Raw genomic sequence first — 20,517 nt, forward strand, 5'->3', positions numbered from 1 at the left:
CTGGGGTATGGCGGTTCGGGGGTGATGGGGTACGGCGGTTCGGGGTACTGGGGTACGGCGGTTCGGGGTACTGGGGTACGGCGGTTCGGGAGTGATGGGGTACGGCGGTTCGGGAGTGATGGGGTACGGCGGCTTGGGGAAGGGGGATCGCGCACGGGTCCCGGGCGTGGTGCGGGATTGTCCCGAACGCAGCGAGAGCTCGGACCGGGGCACAGCGGTGGGCCCGTGGCGGGTGTCGGGGCGGTCACTGGCGGGTGCTTCCCGACGGGCCCAGTCCTCAGGCGCTGTCCCGTCCGCTGGAAGCAGTAGCGATGCCGGAGAGCAGGTCCGTGTTTGACGCCGCTCAGGACCCTGAGCTCCTGCACGGGCTGGCCCTTGTCACCGGAGTTGCTGCGGATGCGGGTGCTGCCCAGCTGGCACCTGCGAGCCACGGTGCGTGGGGCTCCGCGGGAGCGGCGGGAGGGAAGTTATTTGACTAAGCTCGTGTCCACACAGATTTGGTGTTTTGTCCCCAGCTCAGCTTGGGTGATCACCCTGGAGCTTGGCCATGGGAGCTACCTGGTGGATGGGTAAATGGGCTTTCTTTTGGTGACACCCCAAAGTCCCCAAAGCTCCTTCAACCATAGGTTTCTTTGGCTTGCTGAGGAGGGACGGAGCAGGCTCCACTCTTTGCGGTGCAGCCACAGGGATGCCTGTGCACAGTCCTTCCTTGTGCTTCCAGAGAAACCTGCAGCAGCCAGCTGTGAGGAGAAGGCCCATGGGGTCTCCGAGGTGCCAGAGAGGATGTGTTGCTTGACCTGTGGGCAGGTGTTTGGGAGCCGGGAGGAGCAGGTGAGCAGGACTGAGCAGTGTGAAGTGGAGTGGGGCTGGCATGATTGGTGGGATCTTGCTGTGGAAGCTCAGCCCCAGCATGGTGCAGCCCAGTGCTGTTTGCCCACTGTTTGCTCATGACCTACTGGGATCTGGCACTCAAACCTTGTATGTTATCAGTTAAAGGTATCATTTACTGGAAGGAAAGGGTAAGTGCAGCACAAGCCTGTACTTGTTGAGGTTAACTGTTTCATGGGTAACTCCTTAATACACTGTGATTTTCCAATCAGGACTGCTGAAGGAGCCCGGCATCAGTTTAGTCCTTGGGGTCTGTCACCTCATGCTCTTTGGTGGTGATGGCTTTCGTGGACCACTGAGATGCTGCCAGCTCATACTCCTTTTCTCCACAGACTGAGCACTACCGTCTTGACTGGCACCGCTTCAACCTGAAGCAGCGACTCCTGGGGCGCCGGACACTGCCTGCAGAGGTGTTTGAGGAGAAAACACGCACAGGTTAGGAGTTGGACTGTCTGCATTGGAGCCCAGGGGCTGTCAGCAACCTCACTGGGGTTCTTTTGTACAGGGGTGAAGCCCTCTGCTAGCGCACATTTCCTTTATTCTTTCCCTGTGAGGTCTTCTCAGGATCCAGCACTGCTCCTGAGCTGTTAGGATTTGTTATAGGCAGAAGGGGGTGTTTTAACTGAATCCCTGACTAAGCATGTCTGGGGATCCAGAGCTCCAAACTTCTATCTCCCCAGGTCACAGCCTGTTTGTGATACATAGTGTTATTTGACAGAACATTTCTGGGGTCATGAGCACTCTCCAAGTGCCCTTGATGTCACCTACAGAGTTTTGGGGAGGCTGTTTAATAATCCTGGCTTTGTTTCACTGCATCTTTTCCTTGCAGGTGATGTTTCCAGCATCTCAGGATCCGACTCTGATAGCTCTGACGTGAGCAGTGAGTCAGAGTTGCTGCCCTCTGTCAGTGACACTCCCACGACCCCCCAGATTCCCCGCTCCCACAAAGTGCTGTTCCGCAATGCGAAGGGCCAGCTCATCTCTGCGTACCGCTGCGTGCTGGTCACTGGGAAGGCAAGTCACAGCCCAGTTTTTTGGGAGAGGGAGTCCAGAAAAGGTGGGTGGCACTCAGGTGTGGATGTCTCTCTGACAGTCTCCAACCTCTTGTGATAGGGTGGACTCTGGTGCCAGGTCAGAGCCCCAGATTTGTTGGTGGCCTGTTATTTGGCTCTGGGGTGCTCCCAGAAACCTGCTTCCAGTGCTAGCAGAGAGGCTGGTCTCTGTCCTGGGGACAGCAGGGGGTAAGGAGGCAATGCCATGGGTGCTAGCAAGGGTGTCTGTGTATCAGGGTGACATTGAGGAGCCGGTGGAGCTGACAGCATCACTGCAGAGCCTCAGTGCAAGCACGTGCTGGGTTGTGCTGATGATGGGTGGCGGGCACTTCGCAGGAGCAGTGTTCCGGGGGTGAGTACAGGGGCACAGCGGGATTGTCCCTCTGGGCACAGTCAGCTGGAGCTGCTTTTGCATGTTAATGCCAAGCACACTCAGCTCTGTTGCTCATGCCTGCCCCTCTCCACAGCCTGCAGGTGCAGGAGCACAAGACCTTCCACCGCTACACGGTGCGAGCACGGCGGGGCACAGCCCAGGGCCTCCGGGATGCGCAGACCCCAGGGTCAGCACCCAGATCTGCGGGGGCCTCGCTGCGCCGCTACAACGAGGCCGCGCTGCTCAAGGTGAGGATGCACCACAGAACTGGGCTCCTGGCAGGAGAGTGCTCCTGGCTGCCTCTGGCAGGTGGTGCCACACTGCTGCTGGAGGGCATGGCAGGGGTGGTGGGCGCTGGAAACGGGGCAAGGCCCAACTGAGGCTACTCTCTTCTGGAATTGTCCCTGCTCCGGAGCTACGTTTGCCCACATAGTGTGCTCAGAATCCCATAAAGCTTCTCCTTTCTCCCCAGGATATTCAGGACCTCCTGGCAGCCTGGGCACAGCACCTGAGTGAAGCTCAGCGCATCTTCCTCCGGGCCCCTCGTCACAACCGTGCGCTGCTCTTCGGTGGCAGGAACCCACCCCTCACCCGAGGGGACCCTCGCATCTGCCACATCCCCCTCAGCACCCGCAGGGCCACCCTGCGAGAGGTGCTGCGAGTCCACGCCACGCTGGCCAGCCTGCAGGTGTACGGTGAGCTGGACCAGTCCTTGTGCCTGTGGGTCAGGGCAGGTAGGGTGACGTGGTCCCTTGTGCATTAGGGGATGCTGCCCTATGGGGTGGAGGTGCTAGCTCTTCAGCCCTCAGTCCCTGGAGACATGGGGTGCTCCCTGTCCCCAGGCAATGACGGGAGCACCCTTGCTGCCCAGGGAAGGACACACCACTGGAGGACATCACTGGGTCCCCCCGGAAGGTCTGGCAGAAGAGGCAGCAGAAGACAGAGGTGGATCCCCTGCAGGAGGACACAGCTGGTGAGTTGAACCATGGAGAGAGACTGAGAAAGCAGGAAGGGTCTGATGTTATGGCATGGGCCAGATTTGCAGCTTCAGAGTGCGGCTGGACAGGAGAAAGACAGGGTGTTCTTGGCTGAGAGCCCCCAGTGATTAGTTCTGTGGGTGGAGCCTTAGCCCCAGTCTTATCACCCCCCTCAGCCCCAGAGAAGGAGGAGGAAGAGGAGGAAGAAAGCCCTGCAGGGGAACTGGAGACTGTGGAAGTGACACTGGGGACCTTGGACCTCCGAGAGTTCGAAGTGATGCCCAAGCGAAACCGCAAAAGGAGGAAGAAGAGGGACAAGAATGTGGAGAAAGGTGAGGAGAAGAACTGGCAGGGGCAGTGTAGGAATGCCATGGCTGGGATGCAGGCTCACTCTGACCCTCTTCCTCACCTGTTGCCTGTGCAGGGCCTTGTGCTAAAGAGACTGGATACCAGTGTGGGCAGCCTGGCTTGGAGCCAGTGACAGAGCTGCAGGGGGAGGCTGAGGCTGGGCTCCTTCCCTGGAGCAACAGAGGTAAGTGGGTTTGCTGGATGCTTGCTCCATTTACTGGTGGCTTTTCAGTGGGGTGAAGAGCACCTTGTCATGTAGATGCCCAGAACAGCTGGGACTGAGAAGTCTTTAGTGCAGTCAGGTGCCTTTGAGTGAGCTGTGTGTTTGGAGCCAAGGAGGCCAGGCAGCACCTGGCTAAGCCAGGTGTGTTGGGGGGATTAGAGTGGGTCTTACTTCAGGAGACTCGTTTGCTGACAGCAGTGCCTAGCAATGCCATAGCACGTGGCCACAGGCTCTGAAGGTGCTGGAGATCCTGCAGTGCCCAAATCCAGCTAACAAGTTGATGCATTGTGTCTGTTCCCTAGTCAGACCAGAGTGCTGCTCTGCGCAGACTGCCCATCGGACACCCCTCCTGTTCTTCCCTCACAGGAGACCCTCAGACCCAGCTCTGCGATGCTCTGTTCACTGCCTGCAAGACAGGGGATGTGCAGACCCTGCAGCACCTCCTGGGTGTGCCAGAGAATGGGGGCCTGCCGGGGCCCAGTGAGGATGGGGAGTCTCTGGATGTGGCCCGCTCCCTGCTGAACCAGCCCGTGGACGAGCACGGCTGCACCCTGCTTCACGTGGCAGCACAGGCTGGCAGGGCTGAGGCTGTGTGTCTGCTGCTGGAGGCGGGGGCAGACCCTGCCCTCAGGTATGGCTGCAGGGCACCCAGTGGTTCACAACCCCTGCAGTGGGAGTCTAGCAACTCACTCCTGTCTCAGCCACAGGAAACTGGTGCCACTCTTGTCCTGGGACAGCCAGTATTGGTCTCTGTGACCCGAGATGCCTTGGGTTTTTGTGGGAGGCCTAGGACCTGAACCACCCTTCTCTCTGCCTGCCTGGTCTGGCATGGCAGCAGGTGGGCAGTGCCTCAAAGTGCACCCAGGTTTATTGGTAGGCAGTTCCTAGGGCCAGGATGAGACAAAAGCCCCATGCAGGGGCTTTGAGAGGCAAGAAAAACTTGGAGGATTTGGAAGATTCTGATACCAGATTAAGGAACTTTCCCCTCCTTGGCTGTGATACTGTGGTCTGCAGTACACACTGCTCATCTCTGGGGGGTCTGTGGGCTCACGGCCCAGTGGGGTGCAGACAGTAAGATGGCAGCGTGAGCGAGCTGGTCTCCCTTGTCTCACAGGGACAGGCAGGAGAGGACCCCATACTGCGTCTCTGCTGACAGACGGACCCGCAATGCCTTCCGCAAGTTCATGGTGGAGCATCCAGACAAGTACGACTACAGCCGTGCCAAGGTGGGTGCCCGCCCTCTGCCCTCACTGGGAGGGGGACCCCAGGGCAAAGCTCTCCTTTCCCACTTGTGCATTGCCCCAGGCTCAGTGGGAGATGCTGTCTGCCCTCAGGTGCCCGGGCCCCTGACACAGGAGATGGAGGCCAAGAAGCTGGAGAAGAAGCGGGCACAGAAAGCCCAGCGGAAGCAACGGGAGCAAGCGCAGCGGGAGGAGCAGCACCGCTGGGAGCAGGAGCAGGAAAAGAAGCAGTGGTTTGCAGCTCTGTCTGACAGGGAGAAGGTGAGGATTGGGAAGGGGATCCAGCCCAGACAGGGCAGTGCTGATGTGGTGGGCTCTAGGCACAGGGGCTGAGCTGTCGCTGTTCCCCAGAGGGCACTGGCTGCTGAGCGGAGGTTGGCTGCACAGCTGCAGGACACCGGCACGACTCTTGCCAACGTCAGGTAACCATCCCAGCAGCATGGCTGCTGTGAAGACAAATTCTCCCATGGCAGTACAGTTGTTCCCTGCCTTTCTTGCTCCAGTTCTCGTTTCCAGTCCAAATCTATTCCTGACCACTCAATTCCCGGTAGTGCGTGGGTAAAAGTTTCCTCCCTCTCTTGCCCTGCTCCCCTAAAATACTTTCCTCAGGATGACTCGGTCCACTTGCCACCAGATCTACAGCAAGCCAATGCCCCAGCTACTCCTGTGTCCGTGTTTACTTTCCTCTGCCACCCCACCAGGTTTGTTGGCAGCCAGCACTCCTCATGCTTATCTGGGCAGGGGTTTTAAAACCTTTATAGGGCCAAGTTCCCCTACATGTTCATTCTGCCTCACATCACATTCCAACAGAGCATCTCCCCCAGGGAGTGCATCCTGGTCATTGGGTGAGCACATCAGCCCCATGAGCCTAGAGGAGGCCCAGCTCCCTTGTGCTGCTTGTGTTTTGTGTCACAATCCAGGCAGGGAATCCTTTCCTTTTCTGACTCTTTTGCAAGTGTCCCCTTTGCTCAGGGCCAGCTCTGCTCTTTCCTGCAGCCGCTGCTGGCTTTGTGGAGAGTCCCTGTTGGGACGGATCCCTTTCCACTACCTCGACTTCTCCTTCTGTTCCACGGCCTGCCTGCAAACCCACCGCCGGGCCCAGGCTGGCCGTACTTAACGCTGGAGGCTGCTGCCACCTGCCAAGGACCAGTGTGGTGGGGACATGGCTGAGCACTGGCTGTGCAGCAAGGGAGAACCTGCAGCAGGGAACAGCGATGGTCAGAGGGACTGAGCTGGCCATGTCACTCTCCAGGAAAGCTCTGGCAAGGCTCTGGGCATGAATATCACTCTGGGTGGAGACTCTAGCAAAGTTAATAACAGAGGTTTCCATGTGCTAGTGTGAGGGGCTGGGACTGTTTGGTGGCTTGGCTTCAGCCAGGGGTCCTGCTGCCAGCTTTTCTCACAGCTACCTCATAGGTTGCTATCTGTAGGTGTAAGGACAGATCCTGACACATACAGACCCTGCAGCCCCGAGCTACCTGCAGCCATGCCTGTGGACACCATCGAGGCTGTGCTTTTACCTCTCCTCTCCTGGCTGCCATCAGCATCTCAGCCATCATGTTAGCAACTACTTCCTCCGCCTACATTGTCAATAAAGAGGTGCCTTGACCCCCTGGCCATGGGGGAATCAGCATGGTCACTGGAACTATTTGGGATGAGTGTGGCATTGACATGCAAATCAAGCTCAGTCCTGGCTCCTTTACTCATTAGCATAGGCCCCAGAGGTCTGTGCCAGGACCTGTGCCACTTTCCTTAGCCCCTGTGCTTCATCAGCCCCCTGCCATCTCCCCAGCCCCAGTGAGAGAGGCAAGGCTGGTGCCCAGCAGTGTTTACTCTGTGGCCATGGTGCTGCAGCCAAGTGTCCTGTTGTAAAGGGGTCGGTCAAGGAAGAGCAAGAGAGGAGCGGGAGGTGCCCCTTCTAGCTCCAGCACTGTAATGTTGTTGGGGCGGCCAGCATGCAGCACCGAGCCAGGCACAAAGAGGGTCTGCTGGGGCCCACGACAGGTCCAGTACCGGCCCAAGTTGAAGCCATTTATCCACAGCAGTCCCTGGAAGATGATGGAGATGGGACTGAGCTGTGTCCTGGTCCACTCTTACCCCTTTTCCAGTTATGCATTGCCTTACCTTGCTCCAACCTGGGAACTTCACAAAGGTGTCCCAGGCAATGCCGGGTGTCTCAAAGGTCCCAGTGTAGAAGGCTGGCCCCACTTGGCCCTCACTGCTTGATTTTGGCAGAGCAGCGTGGGGCCAGCCCTGTTGGACTGCGGTGTCTATGGCCAGGGGATAGATCAGCCAGTTGCTCAGAGGCCTGGAGTTCAAGGAGAGGTTTCCCAGCAAGCCCTGAGATGGAACAGGAGGGAAATGAAGCAGTAGTATCTGCCACAGTCAGGACACTTGGCATCCCCAGGGTGTGTCCCCCTGGCAGCAGTGAAGGTGGGATGGGATCTCCTCCAAGGAGTGAAGGGCCCTGGCAGCTGTGGCAGCATAAGTGAGAGAGGAGTGCTTGTCTCTGAGCCCTGTCCTGGCAGGTTCGAGAGGAACCAGGGAGCAGGACTGGGATTAGCCCCACCAAGGCTGGACTCTATCTCAGGTGGCAGTAGAGAGGGGCTGTTTGGTCGCATGGGTTGCCTGGCCATCCCCTCTGGAGCCTCAGGGCCCTCTCCCCTTACCTTAAAGTCACTGGTGTTGGCCCCGAAGCTGATCCTGCCCATGTTCTCCATGAGTATGTCCAGAGTGTCCCCTGCTCTGCCCATTATGTGCAGTGGTGTCTGCCCGTCCCGCTCCAGCGTTCCCTGGTACTCCTAAAGCCACAAAGTCAGTGCTGCTGGCCCATGTTTGGATCCCACTACCCCCAACACTGCCAGCAGGCACATAGCATCCTGCTGCCAGCCCGCCAGAGCCAGGGCTGCTCTCTGCCCCCAGAGGAGGCAAATTTGGGCCCAAGAGCCACCCTGCAAAGGCTCAGTATGGCTTTTAGCATCCTGGTTATCCCCAAGACCCTGGCATGGCACAGCCCCACTGCCAGCAGGACCCACAGCCCTCTGGAGCATTGTCCCAGGGACCAATGTTCTCCCACAGCCTCACCTTCTGCAGCATCACGTAGCCACGGTCACAGATGCTGTGGGGAGGAGCATCCAGTGTGGCTGGGTCCGGGACATCCCAGGGCAGCTGTGTGTGGTACACCACAAAGCCATGGACCTGCAGGACACAGTGCAGTGGCACAGGAAGGGAAATAGAGCTGGAAATGAGCTCTGCTCCTCTGCCCCAGAGCCAGGGCCAGGCAGACAGGAGCATCTCCTCAAGTGTCCACCACTACACCAGCCTCTTACCTGTTTTAGGGACTCAAAGGTGAGAGGGAACTGGCTCTGGATGGGCCCAGAGGGGCACAGCACATCCAAGACATCCAGGAGGTCAGCATGCTGCAAAGAGAGGGATGGGTGCTGGGCAGTTGAAGTGCCACCATGGGGCAGTGCAGCCTTCAGGACAGGCACTCACCTTCCGCAGGGCCACCCAGCCATAGGCATACTTGGGGGTGGCAGGTGGCATCGGACCAACTGGCAGGGGCTGGAACTGAACAGCAGACTGTCAGCTGCCCCATGGCAAGCAGGGAGATGTCCCTTGCCCTGCTGGTACACAAGCAGCAGTGCCCAGTACTGCCCCCTTATTCCTGCCAGGTTTGTTACCTTGCTGATGACCGTGCGAATGGCAAACAGCTTCTCGGTGGGGTCTCCTGCCTCCGAGAGGGGGGCATCGTAGTCATAGCTGGTGGTCACTGGTTTGTACTGGCCCTTGTAGTCAGCACCTGGCCACGGAAGTGGTGTGAGCTGGAGGAAGGGGTTGTGGCACAGCCCAGGGCAGGAAACCCAGCCCCAGGCTGGCTGCAGTGCAATGTGGGGGGGCACGACCCAGAACTGTGAGCCCCTGCATAGGCACAAAAGGAGTCCCCAGGAGAAGACAAGCTTGGGTTCCAGGGCCCTTGGCTATGTGTCAACCTGCCCCATGGGACAGAACAAGACCCTGAAGCAGGGTTCTCAGGGATGGCCAAGGAAAGCCCCCCAGCCCTGCAGTGTGCCCCTCCCTCCCTAGAGCAAGGCTCTACTCACCGCTCCAGTAGGCAAAATTCGTCCCTCCATGGAACATGTACCTATGATACACCCCAGAGAGCCTGGTCAGCAACCCCACAGACCCAGCAGGGGCTCACCAGGCACTGCCCCTCCCCTCCAGCACCCACGGTCCCTGCTGGCCTGATCCCAGTGGGATGAAGGCAAGAGGTGATGCCCACTGCCCTGGTGGCTGTGCCCTCTGCCAGCTGACTACTTGCATGTTGATGCTGGCTCCCAGCTGCAGGATGTCCTCCAGCCCCCGGGCCACCCACGCTGCGCTGGTGCTGGCATGTGCCTCGCCCCAGTAGTCCAGCCAACCCGTGTAGTATTCAGAGTTTACCTGGAGGACAAAGAGACTGTCACCTGCAGCCTGGGCCCAGCACCCCTTCTCGCCTCACTGCCTGGTGCCTCTGCCTCCCCAAAGCCGTGGTGGGTCATTCCCCCACAGCATCCATGCCAAGCTCACCAGGGGCCCCTTGGGTTCCACGCGGCGCTGGGCACCAAATGCCTCTGTCACATTGGATCCTGTGCAGGTAGAGAGAGGGAGGTTTGAGCAGGACAGAGAAGGGACTCACATCCTCTCTCTCCTCCTCCTCCTCCCTCATAGGGCTACCTGGCCCAAAGTCCACGGTGGCGTAGAGCCCCTGCAGCGTGCCACAGCGCAGCTCCTCCGCTCGCGTGCTGTCGGTGGTGAAGAGCAGCACCTCGCTGCCCAGCAGTGCCCGAAAGGAGCCCAGCAGGTGCCGTAGGTATCCAGAGTCACAGGCATAGTAGCTCCCATATTCATTTTCCACCTGCAAGCAGCGCAGGGACTGGTATGCAGTATGCACATGGCAGGGCTGCAGACAGGTCCCACTGCCCACTGGGATGAGCACCAACCTCCCCCCTTCCCTCTGGACATCATCAGATGTCTTGACAACCCCCAGGGGGGTCCTGAGTATGACTTTCCAGTCCCACCATGAGCTCCAGTTCTGTCAGTGTCCCTCAAGCCACAGCTGTGGTGATGGCAGGTACCTCAGATTCCCAGCCCTTGGACTTAAATCTACGTCCAGAAGTTGGGAGGGATTTATCTGAGCTTTGCTGGGTAAGGTCATTGTGTAGGGAATACTGGTGGCTTTTTGGGACACATCCAAAGACAACCCAGAGCAGGGCACAGGGCTGGGCCTCACAGCACCTTACCTGCACACTGATGATGTTCCCTCCCTGGTGGTACAGGCGTGGCTTGATCTTGGGCAGCAGGACATGGAGCCAGGAGTCCACAGCTGCCAGGTAGACTGGAGGCACAGAGGAAGGGCAGGGGCTGGCTGCAGCATCCACCCCAGCCCACCTGCAGCCAGCCTGCCAGGAGGAAGACACAGCAGATGGGACAGGGTCAAGTGAGATGGGGAAGTGGAGATGGAGTACAAACTATAGGGCTCTCAAAGGATGGAAAAGATGATGGGAAATACCACAGAGGCACAGCTGGCAGATGTGTGGAGACAATGCCAGGACTGGCACCAGGCTGTAAGGATATGGTGGCCAGAGCCCAGTGCTGATCCTCACCAGGGTCGGAAGTGCGCAGGGTGATGTCTGGTTTCCACAGCAGCCAGGCAGGCAAGCCACCCTGGAGAAACACACACAGCAGAGAGGGAGGCAGAGAAACTGCTCAGCAGCCTGGGCCTGCACACGGCTGGAATCGGCCAGTGCAATGCTAGTGCTTGGCACCAGCACGGCCTGTGGCCTGTGGGGCAGCAGCCTGGCACAGCGGGCACGGCACTGGAGTCAGCGCCACAGCCAGAAGGGCCAACCCTGCTGTGCCCTTCCCAGAACACCCCTCTGTGCCAGGCCGCGGGCCGGGGCTCACCATCTCCCATTCTGCACAGATGTAGGGCCCTGGCCGCAGGATCACCAGAAGTCCCAGCTCAGCTGTCAGGTCCAGAAAGGCTTCCACATCCCGGTTCCCAGTGAAGTCATATACTCCTGGCAGTGTCTCATGGTAGTTCCAGGGGACATAGCTGAGGTGAGAGGGGAGATCAGCATGCAGGGGCTAGGGACACCCCAGCATGACAGGGAACCATCCCACCAGCTGGTCCCTCTGCTTCTGGGAGCTGGCCTGCAGCCTGAGCTGAGTATGGCAATTCGGGCTGGACTGGAACTAGCCCACACTCATGCTTGTGTCTGGCCGGGGTGACCTGGTAGGGGGGTCACAGCCAAGTGCAAGCGTTGGACCTTGCTCCCTGTGGTCAGACAACACCCCTGTCTCTGTTCCTGCTGATCCCAGAAACCCCGTGGTGGCTGTGGGCTCCTACTGATCCCAGAAACCCCGTGCTGGCTGTGGGCTGTGCACCATCAGGGCTGTGGCCATGGCTTACACCTGCACAGTGCTGAGCCCGCTCATGTACATCTTGAGCAGCCGGTCCCTCCAGGCAGGGCGTGGGACACGGGCGTAGTGGATGCTGCCCGAGATGTAGCGGAAAGGGGCACCGTCCTTGCGGAAGCAGTTGTGTTCGTAATCCAGCTGGAAGGAGCGTGCCAAAGGGGAAGCCTGCAGGTAAAGGGAAGAGCTGGAAGCCTTCAGAACCTCCCCGAGCCCAGCTGCCCCCTCCTGTGCTTCCTGGGACAGACAGAGATGGGGCTGGTTCTTGGAGAAGCCCTCGCCCGAAGTGGGTGCCAAACTGTCCTGGGAGAGCAGGAGGGAGGAGCTGAGCCTCCCCGCTAATCAAACACCCGGCGGCTGAGCTGGTGGCATTTGTGGGGACAGTGCTGGGCAAGGGGCTGGGAATGCAAGCTGGGACATTGTGGCAGGACACGGGCTGCTGCAGGAGGGAGCTATAGCCCGACGAGCAGGGAGACGGATCGGGAAGGCAGATTCGGGACGCGTCCCACCCGCTCCTTCACAGCTCAGTCCTATGCGCTCCCCCGGACTTTCCGCCCTTGTTTGCTAACCTGCGTGGGCAGGAGCCCCGCCGCCAGCAGCAGGGCGAGGGCCGGCAGTGCCATGCCCGCCGGGCGCTCGGCAGGCCCGGGATGGGGCACGGGGCTGGACGTGGCCACCACCATCACATGATCCGGGAAGGCTCTCGGCCAGCGCGGGCAGCTGGAACAGCCGGGGCGGGACCATGGGAAAGGGGAGGGCGGCTCCGACCCTCCACGTCCGGCCAGCCGCATCAGCCCCCGCAAAGCCCACCCCAGCCGGGGATGCAGGCGGCACAACGCCGCCCGAGCCAGCTCCGGCCGGCGGGCACACCGCTGCTGCCCAGCGGGCTGGGGGTGACAGTCAAAGTGAGCCTCCTGAAAGTGTCCCCACCAGGCAGAAGCCCTCCATTGAACTCAGCCCGCTTGTTCCCTCAGGTGGGGATGGAAAGCTCGGCTGTAGCTCTGATCGGAGGGCTGCTGCTGGTGAGAGAAAGGAAAACGTCCCCGGGGCGAGGGCTATAGCTGGTGGCAGAGCCCGTGACAGGGCGGTCGGGAGGTGCTGCAGGGGGAGGGACCGCGGCCGCGGGCAGCGGGAGGCGGCGGCGCCCCGCCCGCGGGTGACGCGGCGGTGACTCGGCGGTGACGCGCGGCACCGGGCGATGACGCGGACGGGCGATGGGGCAGACGCTGTGCGTCTGCTCCCGCGGCACCGTCAGCCTGGGGGGAGCGCGGTACCTCCTGCTCCACCGCCTGGCAGAGGGGTGCGCGGCGGGCTGCGGCGCGGGGGGCTCGGCCGGGGGGTCCCCCTGCTCCGGCGGGGATGCTCGGGCAAGGGGGCGTCCTCGGGCCGGGGCCGTGCTCGGGCGTGGGGAGGATGCTTGGGTGTGCTTGTGTATGGGGGATGCTCGGGCATGGAGGTGCGCGGGCCTGGGGGTGCTTGTACGGGAGCTCGGGCACGGGGATGCTTGTGCACGGGAGATGATTTGGCATTGGGGTGGTGCTCAGGCATGGGGAGATGCTTAGGCATGGGGGATGGTTGTGCATGAGGATATGCTTGGGCACGGGATGCTCGGGCAGGGTGGGGAGATGCTTGAGCTCAGATCAGCTTGGGGAAGTACTTGGGCTTGGTGAGGGATGATGCTTCAGCGTCAGGGGTGCTTGTGCATGACAGATGATTCTCCTGCTGAATGACCAGGAGGGGTTGGTCATTCTCAGAAGCGGGTGCTTGGAGCCATGGGAATGGGGACGACTGACCAGTAGGGTTTTTCATACAGAGAAGGGATGCTTTGGGTTCCTCACAGGTGCTTGCAGGATGGGGAGATACACATACCTGGGGAATTCCTGTTGTCCTCTGTCCCCCTCCCCTGGATGCCCGTAGATGAGACTGGGCACAGGGCCCCAGCAGGGATGTCACAGCCCCCAGCCCATGCTATTCTTGACTCTTTGCAGGGGCTTCAGCTATGTGGACCTGGTGGAGGGGCTGCGGGATGGACGCTTCTATGCCCTGAAGCGCATCCTGTGCCACGACAAGGAAGACTGCCAGGCTGCCCTGCACGAGGTGGAGATGCACGGCCTCTTCGACCACCCCAACATCCTGCGCCTTGTGGCCCACTGCATGGTGGAGAAGGGCACCAAGCACGAAGCCTGGCTTCTCCTGCCCTATGTGCAGGTGAGGGGGGCTTTCCTGGCTGCCCTGCCACCCCAGGAGCAGCAGTGGTGACGAGCTGCTTGTATTTGCCAGGGGGGAACCCTGTGGAGAGAGGTGGAAGCACTGCGAGAGAAAGGCACCTTCATGCCAGAGCAGCGGATCCTCCTCATCCTCCATGGGATCTGTCGTGGGCTGCAAGCCATCCACAGCAAGGGCTATGCACACAGGTGAGGGGTGGCAGCACTGGCTGGGGGAATTGGCAGGGGCCCCAGTGGGCATTCAGTGATGTCCATTCCCACAGGGACCTCAAGCCCACCAATGTGCTGCTGGATGAGGATGACCAGCCTGTGCTGATGGACCTGGGCTCCATGAACAAAGCTCGCATCCAAGTCAACAGCTCTCGGGAGGCCATGGCTGTGCAGGTGGGTGGCCTGGGATGTCACCCCATGAGCCTGTCCCTACTCCAGTCCCTTCATCCCCATCCTCCTCTTTGCAGGACTGGGCTGCCCAGCGCTGCACCATCTCCTACCGTGCCCCTGAGCTCTTCACGGTGCCGAGCCAGTGTGTCATAGATGAGCGTACGGATATCTGGGTAAGGATCCAGCCCTCTGGCCTCCCCCATCCCACTGCTACAGGGCTGCACTGACACCACCACGCTCCAGTCCTTAGGCTGTGTGCTGTACTGCATGATGTTTGGAGAGGGCCCCTATGATGCCGTCTTCCAGAAGGGTGACAGTGTGGCTCTGGCGGTTCAGAACCCCCTCACGTTGCCTTCCACAACCAGGTGAGGGGCTGGGGAGGGTGACCCCATTCCTGGGTGGCCCCCTGTCCTGTGCACTGCATGGTCCTCCCCTCACCGTCTTTCTTCCAGGTACTCACCTGCCTTGCAACGCCTGCTCTTCTCCATGATGACAGTGAACCCCCAGGAGAGACCCAGCATAAATGAAATCCTACACCAGCTGGAAGGGCTGCAGCCAGCACCAGAGGGACAGGACACCACACAGATCTGAGCCCGTTCCCTTCCAGTGGTGACATGTCCTGAGGCTGAGCCAGGGGAAAAGCAGCTGCCCTAATCCCTGCTGCCCTGCAGACCTGTTGCAGAGGGGATTGATGTCCTGGGGGAGAGCTGCTGCTCTGTGCTGGAGGTGTGTTGGATTTTGAGTGTTCTGTACCCTGGATGCTGCTGCCTGGGCCTTGGTCTGTGCCCCTGAGCTGTGGAGATGTGATCTGCTGCTAAACATGGGTCCCTTGCCAGCTGCTGCCTTCCCTGGGGGTGGCAGAAGAGGATGTTGTGGGACCCCTCCTGGGGATGGGAGCCACTGTCCTGCAGCCCTGTGCCCCAGGAAGGTCCGGGCCGGATCCCAGTGCTGTGCTGGAGGGAGGCAGAGGGAGTGCCCACTCTGCCATTGCTCTTGGCACCGGTGTTGCCTTGTGTTTGAAGTAAAGTACGTTCTTGCAGAGCTGTGGCTGTGTCCCTATCTGCAGGGAGGGTTTCTGCTGGGGCATGGGAAGAGCAGGGCACACTGTCTGGGTTAAGCAGGCAAGCGTTGCTGGAGAGGAAGGGCAGCAGAGGCCAGCTGGGGCAGCATAGCCAGAGCATTAGCAGAAAGCAGGGAAAGTTAATCCCTGGCCCCAGAACACTCCTATTGGGAGCTAACACAACTGTGCAGCTGGAGCCAGACACTGCCGTTCAGAGCCTCCGGAGCTGGGCACTGCAGGACAGGGATCAGCAGAGGCAGGCAGGCAGTGGCAGGGGAACAGGCAGAACTTCTCTGCTATCCATGAAGAGGGAGGTAGGTGCCCAGACTGGGAAGCTGCCAGACCTTGGGAGGCAGGAGCAGCAGCTCTGCTCTGGTGGGGATATGCAGAGCATGGGGACAGCACAATCACCCCAGCACTGAGGACAGCCCCAGACCAAGGGGGAAGCTTTGGCTGGAGGGGCTCACTGGGCTCTAGCAGGTGCTGCTGACTGAGAGGGGGTAAAAAACGAGATGCAGACAAACAGTTTCACAGGGAGCATTCCCCTCCTTTAATCCTCTCACCGCACACAGCAGAACAGCAGCCGCAGGGGTTCGTGCCATGCTGGGTGCCATTGCAGGTGCACCCACTGCACCAGAGAGCCCGACATACTCCTTGCCCTGCATGCTGACCACAGGGGCAGGGCTGCCAGATTGCTCTCACTGCTTCAACCACTATCTTTCCAGGCGAGCCCACCTACCCTTGGGCTGCACATGAGGAGAATACCAAAAGCTGCCATTCTTTTCTTGCTCAGACTAAATCTGCTCTCCTGAGCTCCAGGATACAACACAGGGCCATATATCACATGAGGAAGCGGTACCCACCCCTGGCTGGAGCAACGAGTGAGGTGGGATGTGTGCCATGGCACCAGGGACTAGACCCCAGAGCTCTTACCTGCACAAGTAGCAAGCTGGAGCTGGAGCAGAGCACTGGGAGGAAGCATAGCAGCACCAGTAGCAGGGCTGAAGCACTCACCACACACCTGACCTGGCAAGAAACCGATACAGCTGGGAGGATACTGGGACACACGGAGACTGAAACGGTTTATTGCAAAGGGTTTGCAGGTAACACGGGGAAGGAGCGTGGTCCTATGTTGGCTGAGGCTTCTCTACTCCTCACCCTCTTCTTCATCCTCGTAGGAGTCCAGGCCCACTTCCTCATAATCCTTCTCCAGAGCGGCCATGTCTTCCCGTGCCTCGGAGAACTCCCCTTCCTCCATGCCCTCCCCCACGTACCAGTGCACGAAGGCGCGCTTGGCGTACATCAGGTCAAACTTGTGGTCCAGGCGAGCCCAGGCCTCAGCGATGGCCGTGGTGTTGCTCAGCATGCAGACGGCGCGCTGCACCTTGGCCAGGTCCCCCCCCGGCACCACCGTGGGTGGCTGGTAGTTGATGCCCACCTTGAAGCCCGTGGGGCACCAGTCCACAAACTGGATGCTGCGTTTGGTCTTGATGGTGGCGATGGCGGCGTTGACGTCCTTGGGCACCACGTCCCCGCGGTACAGCAGGCAGCAGGCCATGTACTTGCCATGGCGAGGGTCACACTTCACCATCTGGTTCGCCGGCTCGAAGCAGGAGTTGGTGATTTCGGCTACCGACAGCTGCTCATGATAAGCCTTCTCTGCGGAGATGACAGGGGCATAGGTGGCCAGGGGGAAGTGAATGCGAGGGTAGGGCACCAGGTTGGTCTGGAACTCGGTCAGATCCACATTCAGGGCTCCATCAAACCGTAGTGATGCTGTGATGGATGAGACAATCTGACTGATGAGTCTGTTCAAGTTGGTGTAGGTTGGGCGCTCGATGTCCAGGTTCCGGCGGCAGATGTCATAGATGGCCTCATTGTCCACCATGAAAGCACAGTCTGAGTGCTCCAGTGTAGTGTGGGTGGTGAGAATGGAGTTGTAGGGCTCTACCACAGCAGTGGAGACTTGTGGTGCTGGGTAGATGGAGAATTCCAGCTTGGACTTCTTGCCGTAATCAACAGAGAGTCGTTCCATCAACAGGGAGGTGAATCCAGAGCCAGTGCCACCTCCAAAACTGTGAAACACCAGGAATCCCTGGAGGCCTGTGCACTGGTCAGCCTGGGGAGAGATAAGAGGAGAGATTGCTCTGAGATACATGTCTTTGTGACAGTCTGGCTTTCCACAAGTCCCTTCAGGACCTGCTGTATTCCTGCCCTGGTCAGCTGCATATCCCACCCAGGGCGCAGCACAGCTTGCAGTGTGTTCTGAGCCCCAGCGGGAGGCTGGACCCCAGTCCAGGGAGACACATCCCCTCTCTGCAGTCACTTACCAGCTTACGGATCCTGTCCAGCACTTGATCAATGATCTCTTTGCCGATGGTGTAGTGCCCACGGGCGTAGTTGTTGGCAGCATCTTCCTTGCCAGTTATCAGCTGCTCTGGGTGAAAGAGCTGCCGGTAGACACCTCCCCGAACCTCATCTAGGAGAGAACAGTGGCAGGTTGAGCCCAGGGGAGGCTGTTGGTTTGAGCCGGCCGCCAAGCGGACACGTGGGTGCTAGCTGCCATCCCTCACCTTGGCTCCGCCTGCCCGTCGCATGGCCAAGGACCCACACGTCAGCAAAGCCAACACCAGCATCAGGTTTCTCTGGCATGAGGAGGTGGCTGCCACCTCCCTGCGCAGCTCAGCTTCTCCCACCCTTCAGGAGCTGCCTGCCCACAGCGCAGCAGGAGCTGCCGTGCCGGTTGGGCTGGTTTCTCTCTGTGCACATGTGGTACAAGCACCGCTGACTCTAGGACACTTCAAGAACAAAAGCGGGTGCTCACGTTTGTGGCTTCTCCTGGGGAAAAAAAAGGGCCCTCGGGGTCGAACCCAGTGCAGGATATTGTCAGAAGACCATGAGCACCAGCTGCCTGCTACCCACCCCTGGGGCACCTCAGGCCATAAGAATTCCAGGGAGCAACGGGTTGTTGCCAGAAATAATGGCCATTATCACTGCCCATTTAGGGTGCACTCACCAATCACTGTGGGCTCCAGGTCCACGAAGATGGCCCGTGGGACATGCTTGCCAGCCCCAGTCTCACAGAAGAAGGTGGTGAAGGAGTCATCCCCTCCGCCGATGGTTTTGTCGCTGGGCATCTGCCCGTCGGGCTGGATGCCGTGCTCCAGGCAGTACAGCTCCCAGCAGGTGTTGCCCATCTGGACGCCGGCCTGGCCGACGTGGACGGAGATGCACTCGCGCTGGGGAGGGGGAGGCAGGGTCAGATCCTGGCACAGTTCTGTCCTGCCTGCTCCATGGAGGACTCTAGCTGGTGCCAGTGCCACACAGTCACCCACACTGAACCCACTCTGGTCAGTGGTCCCAGAGAGCACATTTTCCTTTGGGTGACCTCCTGAGGGACTCCCCATAGGTGGGATCCATGCACAGGCACCACTCTGGATCAAGATCCAGCTTTGGCATCCCTCTTGCCCTGCGCTCACTGGGGGCCACCTGCTCAATGGACTTTGGCTGGGCCTGTCCTCCAGCAGTAAGGGGAGCAGAGCCTGGACCACCTACTCTGCCAGGGTCCCTGGCAGCCTCAGCCCCTTCCCCATGCAAGGGCAGTCCAGTGAGGAGCTGAGCTGCCATCTACACACATTTAACCCATCAGGGGCTATCAGCATGGGCAAACCCCTCTGCCCATGAGGGGTCAGAGACAGATAAGCAGTATTGTGGAGTCAGTGGCCTTGAGGACACAAGGGTGGTAGGTGGCAGCCAGGTAGCGGCTGGCAATGAAGACCAACAGTTTCTGAGGCAACACAGATTCCCTGAGCTACACAGTCCCAGCCCTGTGCTGCAAAGCCCGTGTTGGCAGAAGTGCTGAGGAGCAGGCTGTGAGCTGGAGATGTGCACTCCATTCAGGAGGTGCAGGCCTGTTCCACTACTCCATCATCCCTTCTCTGCTGTCCCTGGCATCCCGCCTCTGCTAGTCCTAGCATCCCTGTTTCACTGCTCCCAGCATCCCTGCCTCCCTGAGCAGGACACCCCGACTCAGCCTCGAGGTCCTGCAGCAATTCACTCCTGCATTCCCCGACTGCACAGTGTCCTTAGCCGCGATGGTGTCCGTGCCCCGGTCCAGCGCCCGGGTAGGACAAGGGCTCCTTCTCCCTGCGGGAGGGCCGATACAGCCCCAGGCACAGAGAGGAAGGGAGGGCAGCTGGGGGCCCGGGCAGCGCTGCGGCGGGCAGAGCGCTGCGCTGCGCCTTCTGGCACGGCCCCGGCCCACTCCTGAGCCGCTAAATATAGACAGCCCCGGCCCCGGGCGGGGGCAGCGGCCACTGCCCGCTTCGGAGAGCGTCCCCAGCCCGCTCCGCCGCTGCCAGACGCCCGCGGGACGACACTGAAGGGACGGGACCCCCACACCCGTTCCCGTTCGCCAACCCCGCCGGGGCGCCCGCTGCCGCGGGGAGAGCCCCGCCGAACGCCCAGCTCCGGCCCCCGGTGCCCGGCGGGTGCCTCCACCCTCCGCAGCTGTCCCCGTCCATCCGCGGCCGCCGCTCCCCGCCGGAGAGGTCACCCCGCTATCCCGGCGCCCCCCCGGTGCCGGCGGTGGCGGGGAGGGGGGCAGGCGCCCCGGAGCCGGTGGCGGCGGGGTTGGGGGCACGGGGCGGTGGGGGCACGGCTGCCCCCGGGCAGGGGCCGCTAGGGCTGCCCAAGGTCACGGTGGGGAAGGAAGGGGTGCGTCGCGACGGCTCCGCCGGGCACGGTGCTGCGGGGCGGCTGGCGGGGGGCTGCCGGGCGCCCTCCCCGCCGCCGTGCCCTCCTCCCGGCCCGCACTCACCATGTTGCTGCGGGTGGTGCGGGCTGTCCCGGCGGCTCGGTGCGGCGGGGCTCGGCGCGGAGCTGCGGCTGCTGCAATCCCCGCCGCAGCGCTCTCTTATAGGGGGGAGGGGCTTGGTGCCGCCACGCCCCCTTATTTGGGTACTTTTGCATGCGGGGAGGGGGTACCCCCTTCGGGGGCCGCGGGAGCCTGGCCGGGTCCTCTCGTCTGCGGAGGAACCCCGAGGTGGGGGGCACGAAGCTGCTCCCCCTTCTCTGCCGGGAGGAAGGCGGGGGCATCGGTCCAGGCTGTGGGCAGGAGGCCTGGGGACCAGCCTCTGGGGTGACAGGCAGTGCTGAGCCACCAGCACCGGGGACAGAGCAGGTAGAACAGTCCCTAACCTGCTCTGCTACCAGCTCCCCCACGGGTGTGGGGAGACCCCGAGTCCACCTGTGCCTCTAGAACAGGAGAAAGGAGGAGAAACACGATAGA

The 20,517-nt window shown here is 60.7% G+C and overlaps 3 protein-coding genes across 7 annotated transcripts; 1 reads left to right on the forward strand and 2 right to left on the reverse strand.

Annotated features, from left to right (window-relative positions):
- Positions 1 to 111: 111 nt before the first annotated feature.
- Positions 112 to 15,208, forward strand: LOC100222650 (serine/threonine-protein kinase 16). Of its 4 annotated transcripts, none has more exons than XM_041717304.2 (20): positions 112 to 432; positions 722 to 831; positions 1,221 to 1,323; positions 1,718 to 1,902; positions 2,177 to 2,292; positions 2,408 to 2,561; positions 2,786 to 3,008; positions 3,185 to 3,286; positions 3,467 to 3,622; positions 3,715 to 3,822; positions 4,228 to 4,492; positions 4,976 to 5,087; positions 5,196 to 5,363; positions 5,454 to 5,524; positions 13,550 to 13,769; positions 13,842 to 13,975; positions 14,050 to 14,170; positions 14,245 to 14,340; positions 14,411 to 14,532; positions 14,620 to 15,208. In XM_041717304.2, the coding sequence occupies exons 1-20, from the start codon at positions 312 to 314 to the stop codon at positions 14,756 to 14,758; spliced, it is 2,826 nt and encodes a 941-aa protein (XP_041573238.2). In that variant the 5' UTR covers positions 112 to 311; the 3' UTR covers positions 14,759 to 15,208. The 4 variants fall into 4 exon arrangements, with proteins under 4 accessions (XP_041573238.2, XP_072788201.1, XP_072788202.1 ...); XM_072932100.1 differs by having other exon boundaries at positions 115 to 432; positions 2,786 to 3,047; XM_072932101.1 differs by lacking the exons at positions 112 to 432; positions 722 to 831; positions 1,221 to 1,323; positions 2,177 to 2,292 and having other exon boundaries at positions 1,722 to 1,902; positions 2,786 to 3,047.
- On the reverse strand, positions 6,916 to 12,586 carry GLB1L (galactosidase beta 1 like). 2 transcript variants are annotated; one of them, XM_072932102.1, is made up of 16 exons: positions 12,131 to 12,586; positions 11,557 to 11,729; positions 11,049 to 11,199; positions 10,748 to 10,808; positions 10,385 to 10,479; positions 9,819 to 9,999; positions 9,672 to 9,730; positions 9,334 to 9,545; positions 9,206 to 9,246; positions 8,786 to 8,904; positions 8,598 to 8,672; positions 8,432 to 8,521; positions 8,187 to 8,300; positions 7,772 to 7,903; positions 7,227 to 7,442; positions 6,916 to 7,150 (listed from the first exon to the last, which is right to left on the reverse strand). In XM_072932102.1, the coding sequence occupies exons 1-16, from the start codon at positions 12,350 to 12,352 to the stop codon at positions 6,932 to 6,934; spliced, it is 2,160 nt and encodes a 719-aa protein (XP_072788203.1). In that variant the 5' UTR covers positions 12,353 to 12,586; the 3' UTR covers positions 6,916 to 6,931. The 2 variants fall into 2 exon arrangements, with proteins under 2 accessions (XP_072788203.1, XP_030133196.4); XM_030277336.4 differs by having other exon boundaries at positions 9,424 to 9,545; positions 12,131 to 12,581.
- A 545-nt stretch (positions 15,209 to 15,753) lies between the features above and the next one.
- Positions 15,754 to 20,193, reverse strand: LOC100218848 (tubulin alpha-5 chain). Its single transcript, XM_012574891.5, has 4 exons — positions 20,047 to 20,193; positions 18,244 to 18,466; positions 17,558 to 17,706; positions 15,754 to 17,346 (listed from the first exon to the last, which is right to left on the reverse strand). The coding sequence occupies exons 1-4, from the start codon at positions 20,047 to 20,049 to the stop codon at positions 16,375 to 16,377; spliced, it is 1,347 nt and encodes a 448-aa protein (XP_012430345.2). The 5' UTR covers positions 20,050 to 20,193; the 3' UTR covers positions 15,754 to 16,374.
- Between the last annotated feature and the right edge of the window lie 324 nt (positions 20,194 to 20,517).

This window comes from Taeniopygia guttata, chromosome 7 (assembly GCF_048771995.1).
Source record: "Taeniopygia guttata chromosome 7, bTaeGut7.mat, whole genome shotgun sequence".
NCBI lineage: Eukaryota > Metazoa > Chordata > Aves > Passeriformes > Estrildidae > Taeniopygia > Taeniopygia guttata.

Bases quoted from the DNA above. Each gene is read 5' to 3' on its own strand.
- LOC100222650 (XM_072932100.1), top strand. From the start codon at position 312: ATGCCGGAGAGCAGGTCCGTGTTTGACGCCGCTCAGGACCCTGAGCTC. The intron at 1,324-1,717 runs GTTAGGAGTTGG...TTTTCCTTGCAG, and splicing joins TGAGGAGAAAACACGCACAG to GTGATGTTTCCAGCATCTCA. The intron at 3,823-4,227 runs GTAAGTGGGTTT...CTTCCCTCACAG, and splicing joins CCTTCCCTGGAGCAACAGAG to GAGACCCTCAGACCCAGCTC.
- GLB1L (XM_072932102.1), bottom strand. From the start codon at position 12,352: ATGCGGCTGGCCGGACGTGGAGGGTCGGAGCCGCCCTCCCCTTTCCCA. The intron at 11,730-12,130 runs GTTAGCAAACAA...CTTTACCTGCAG, and splicing joins CGGGGCTCCTGCCCACGCAG to GCTTCCCCTTTGGCACGCTC. The intron at 8,673-8,785 runs GTAACAAACCTG...TCTGCTGTTCAG, and splicing joins TTCGCACGGTCATCAGCAAG to TTCCAGCCCCTGCCAGTTGG.
- LOC100218848 (XM_012574891.5), bottom strand. The intron at 17,707-18,243 runs GTGAGTGCACCC...GTTCTCTCCTAG, and splicing joins CCTGGAGCCCACAGTGATTG to ATGAGGTTCGGGGAGGTGTC. The intron at 17,347-17,557 runs GTAAGTGACTGC...ATCTCTCCCCAG, and splicing joins TGGACAGGATCCGTAAGCTG to GCTGACCAGTGCACAGGCCT.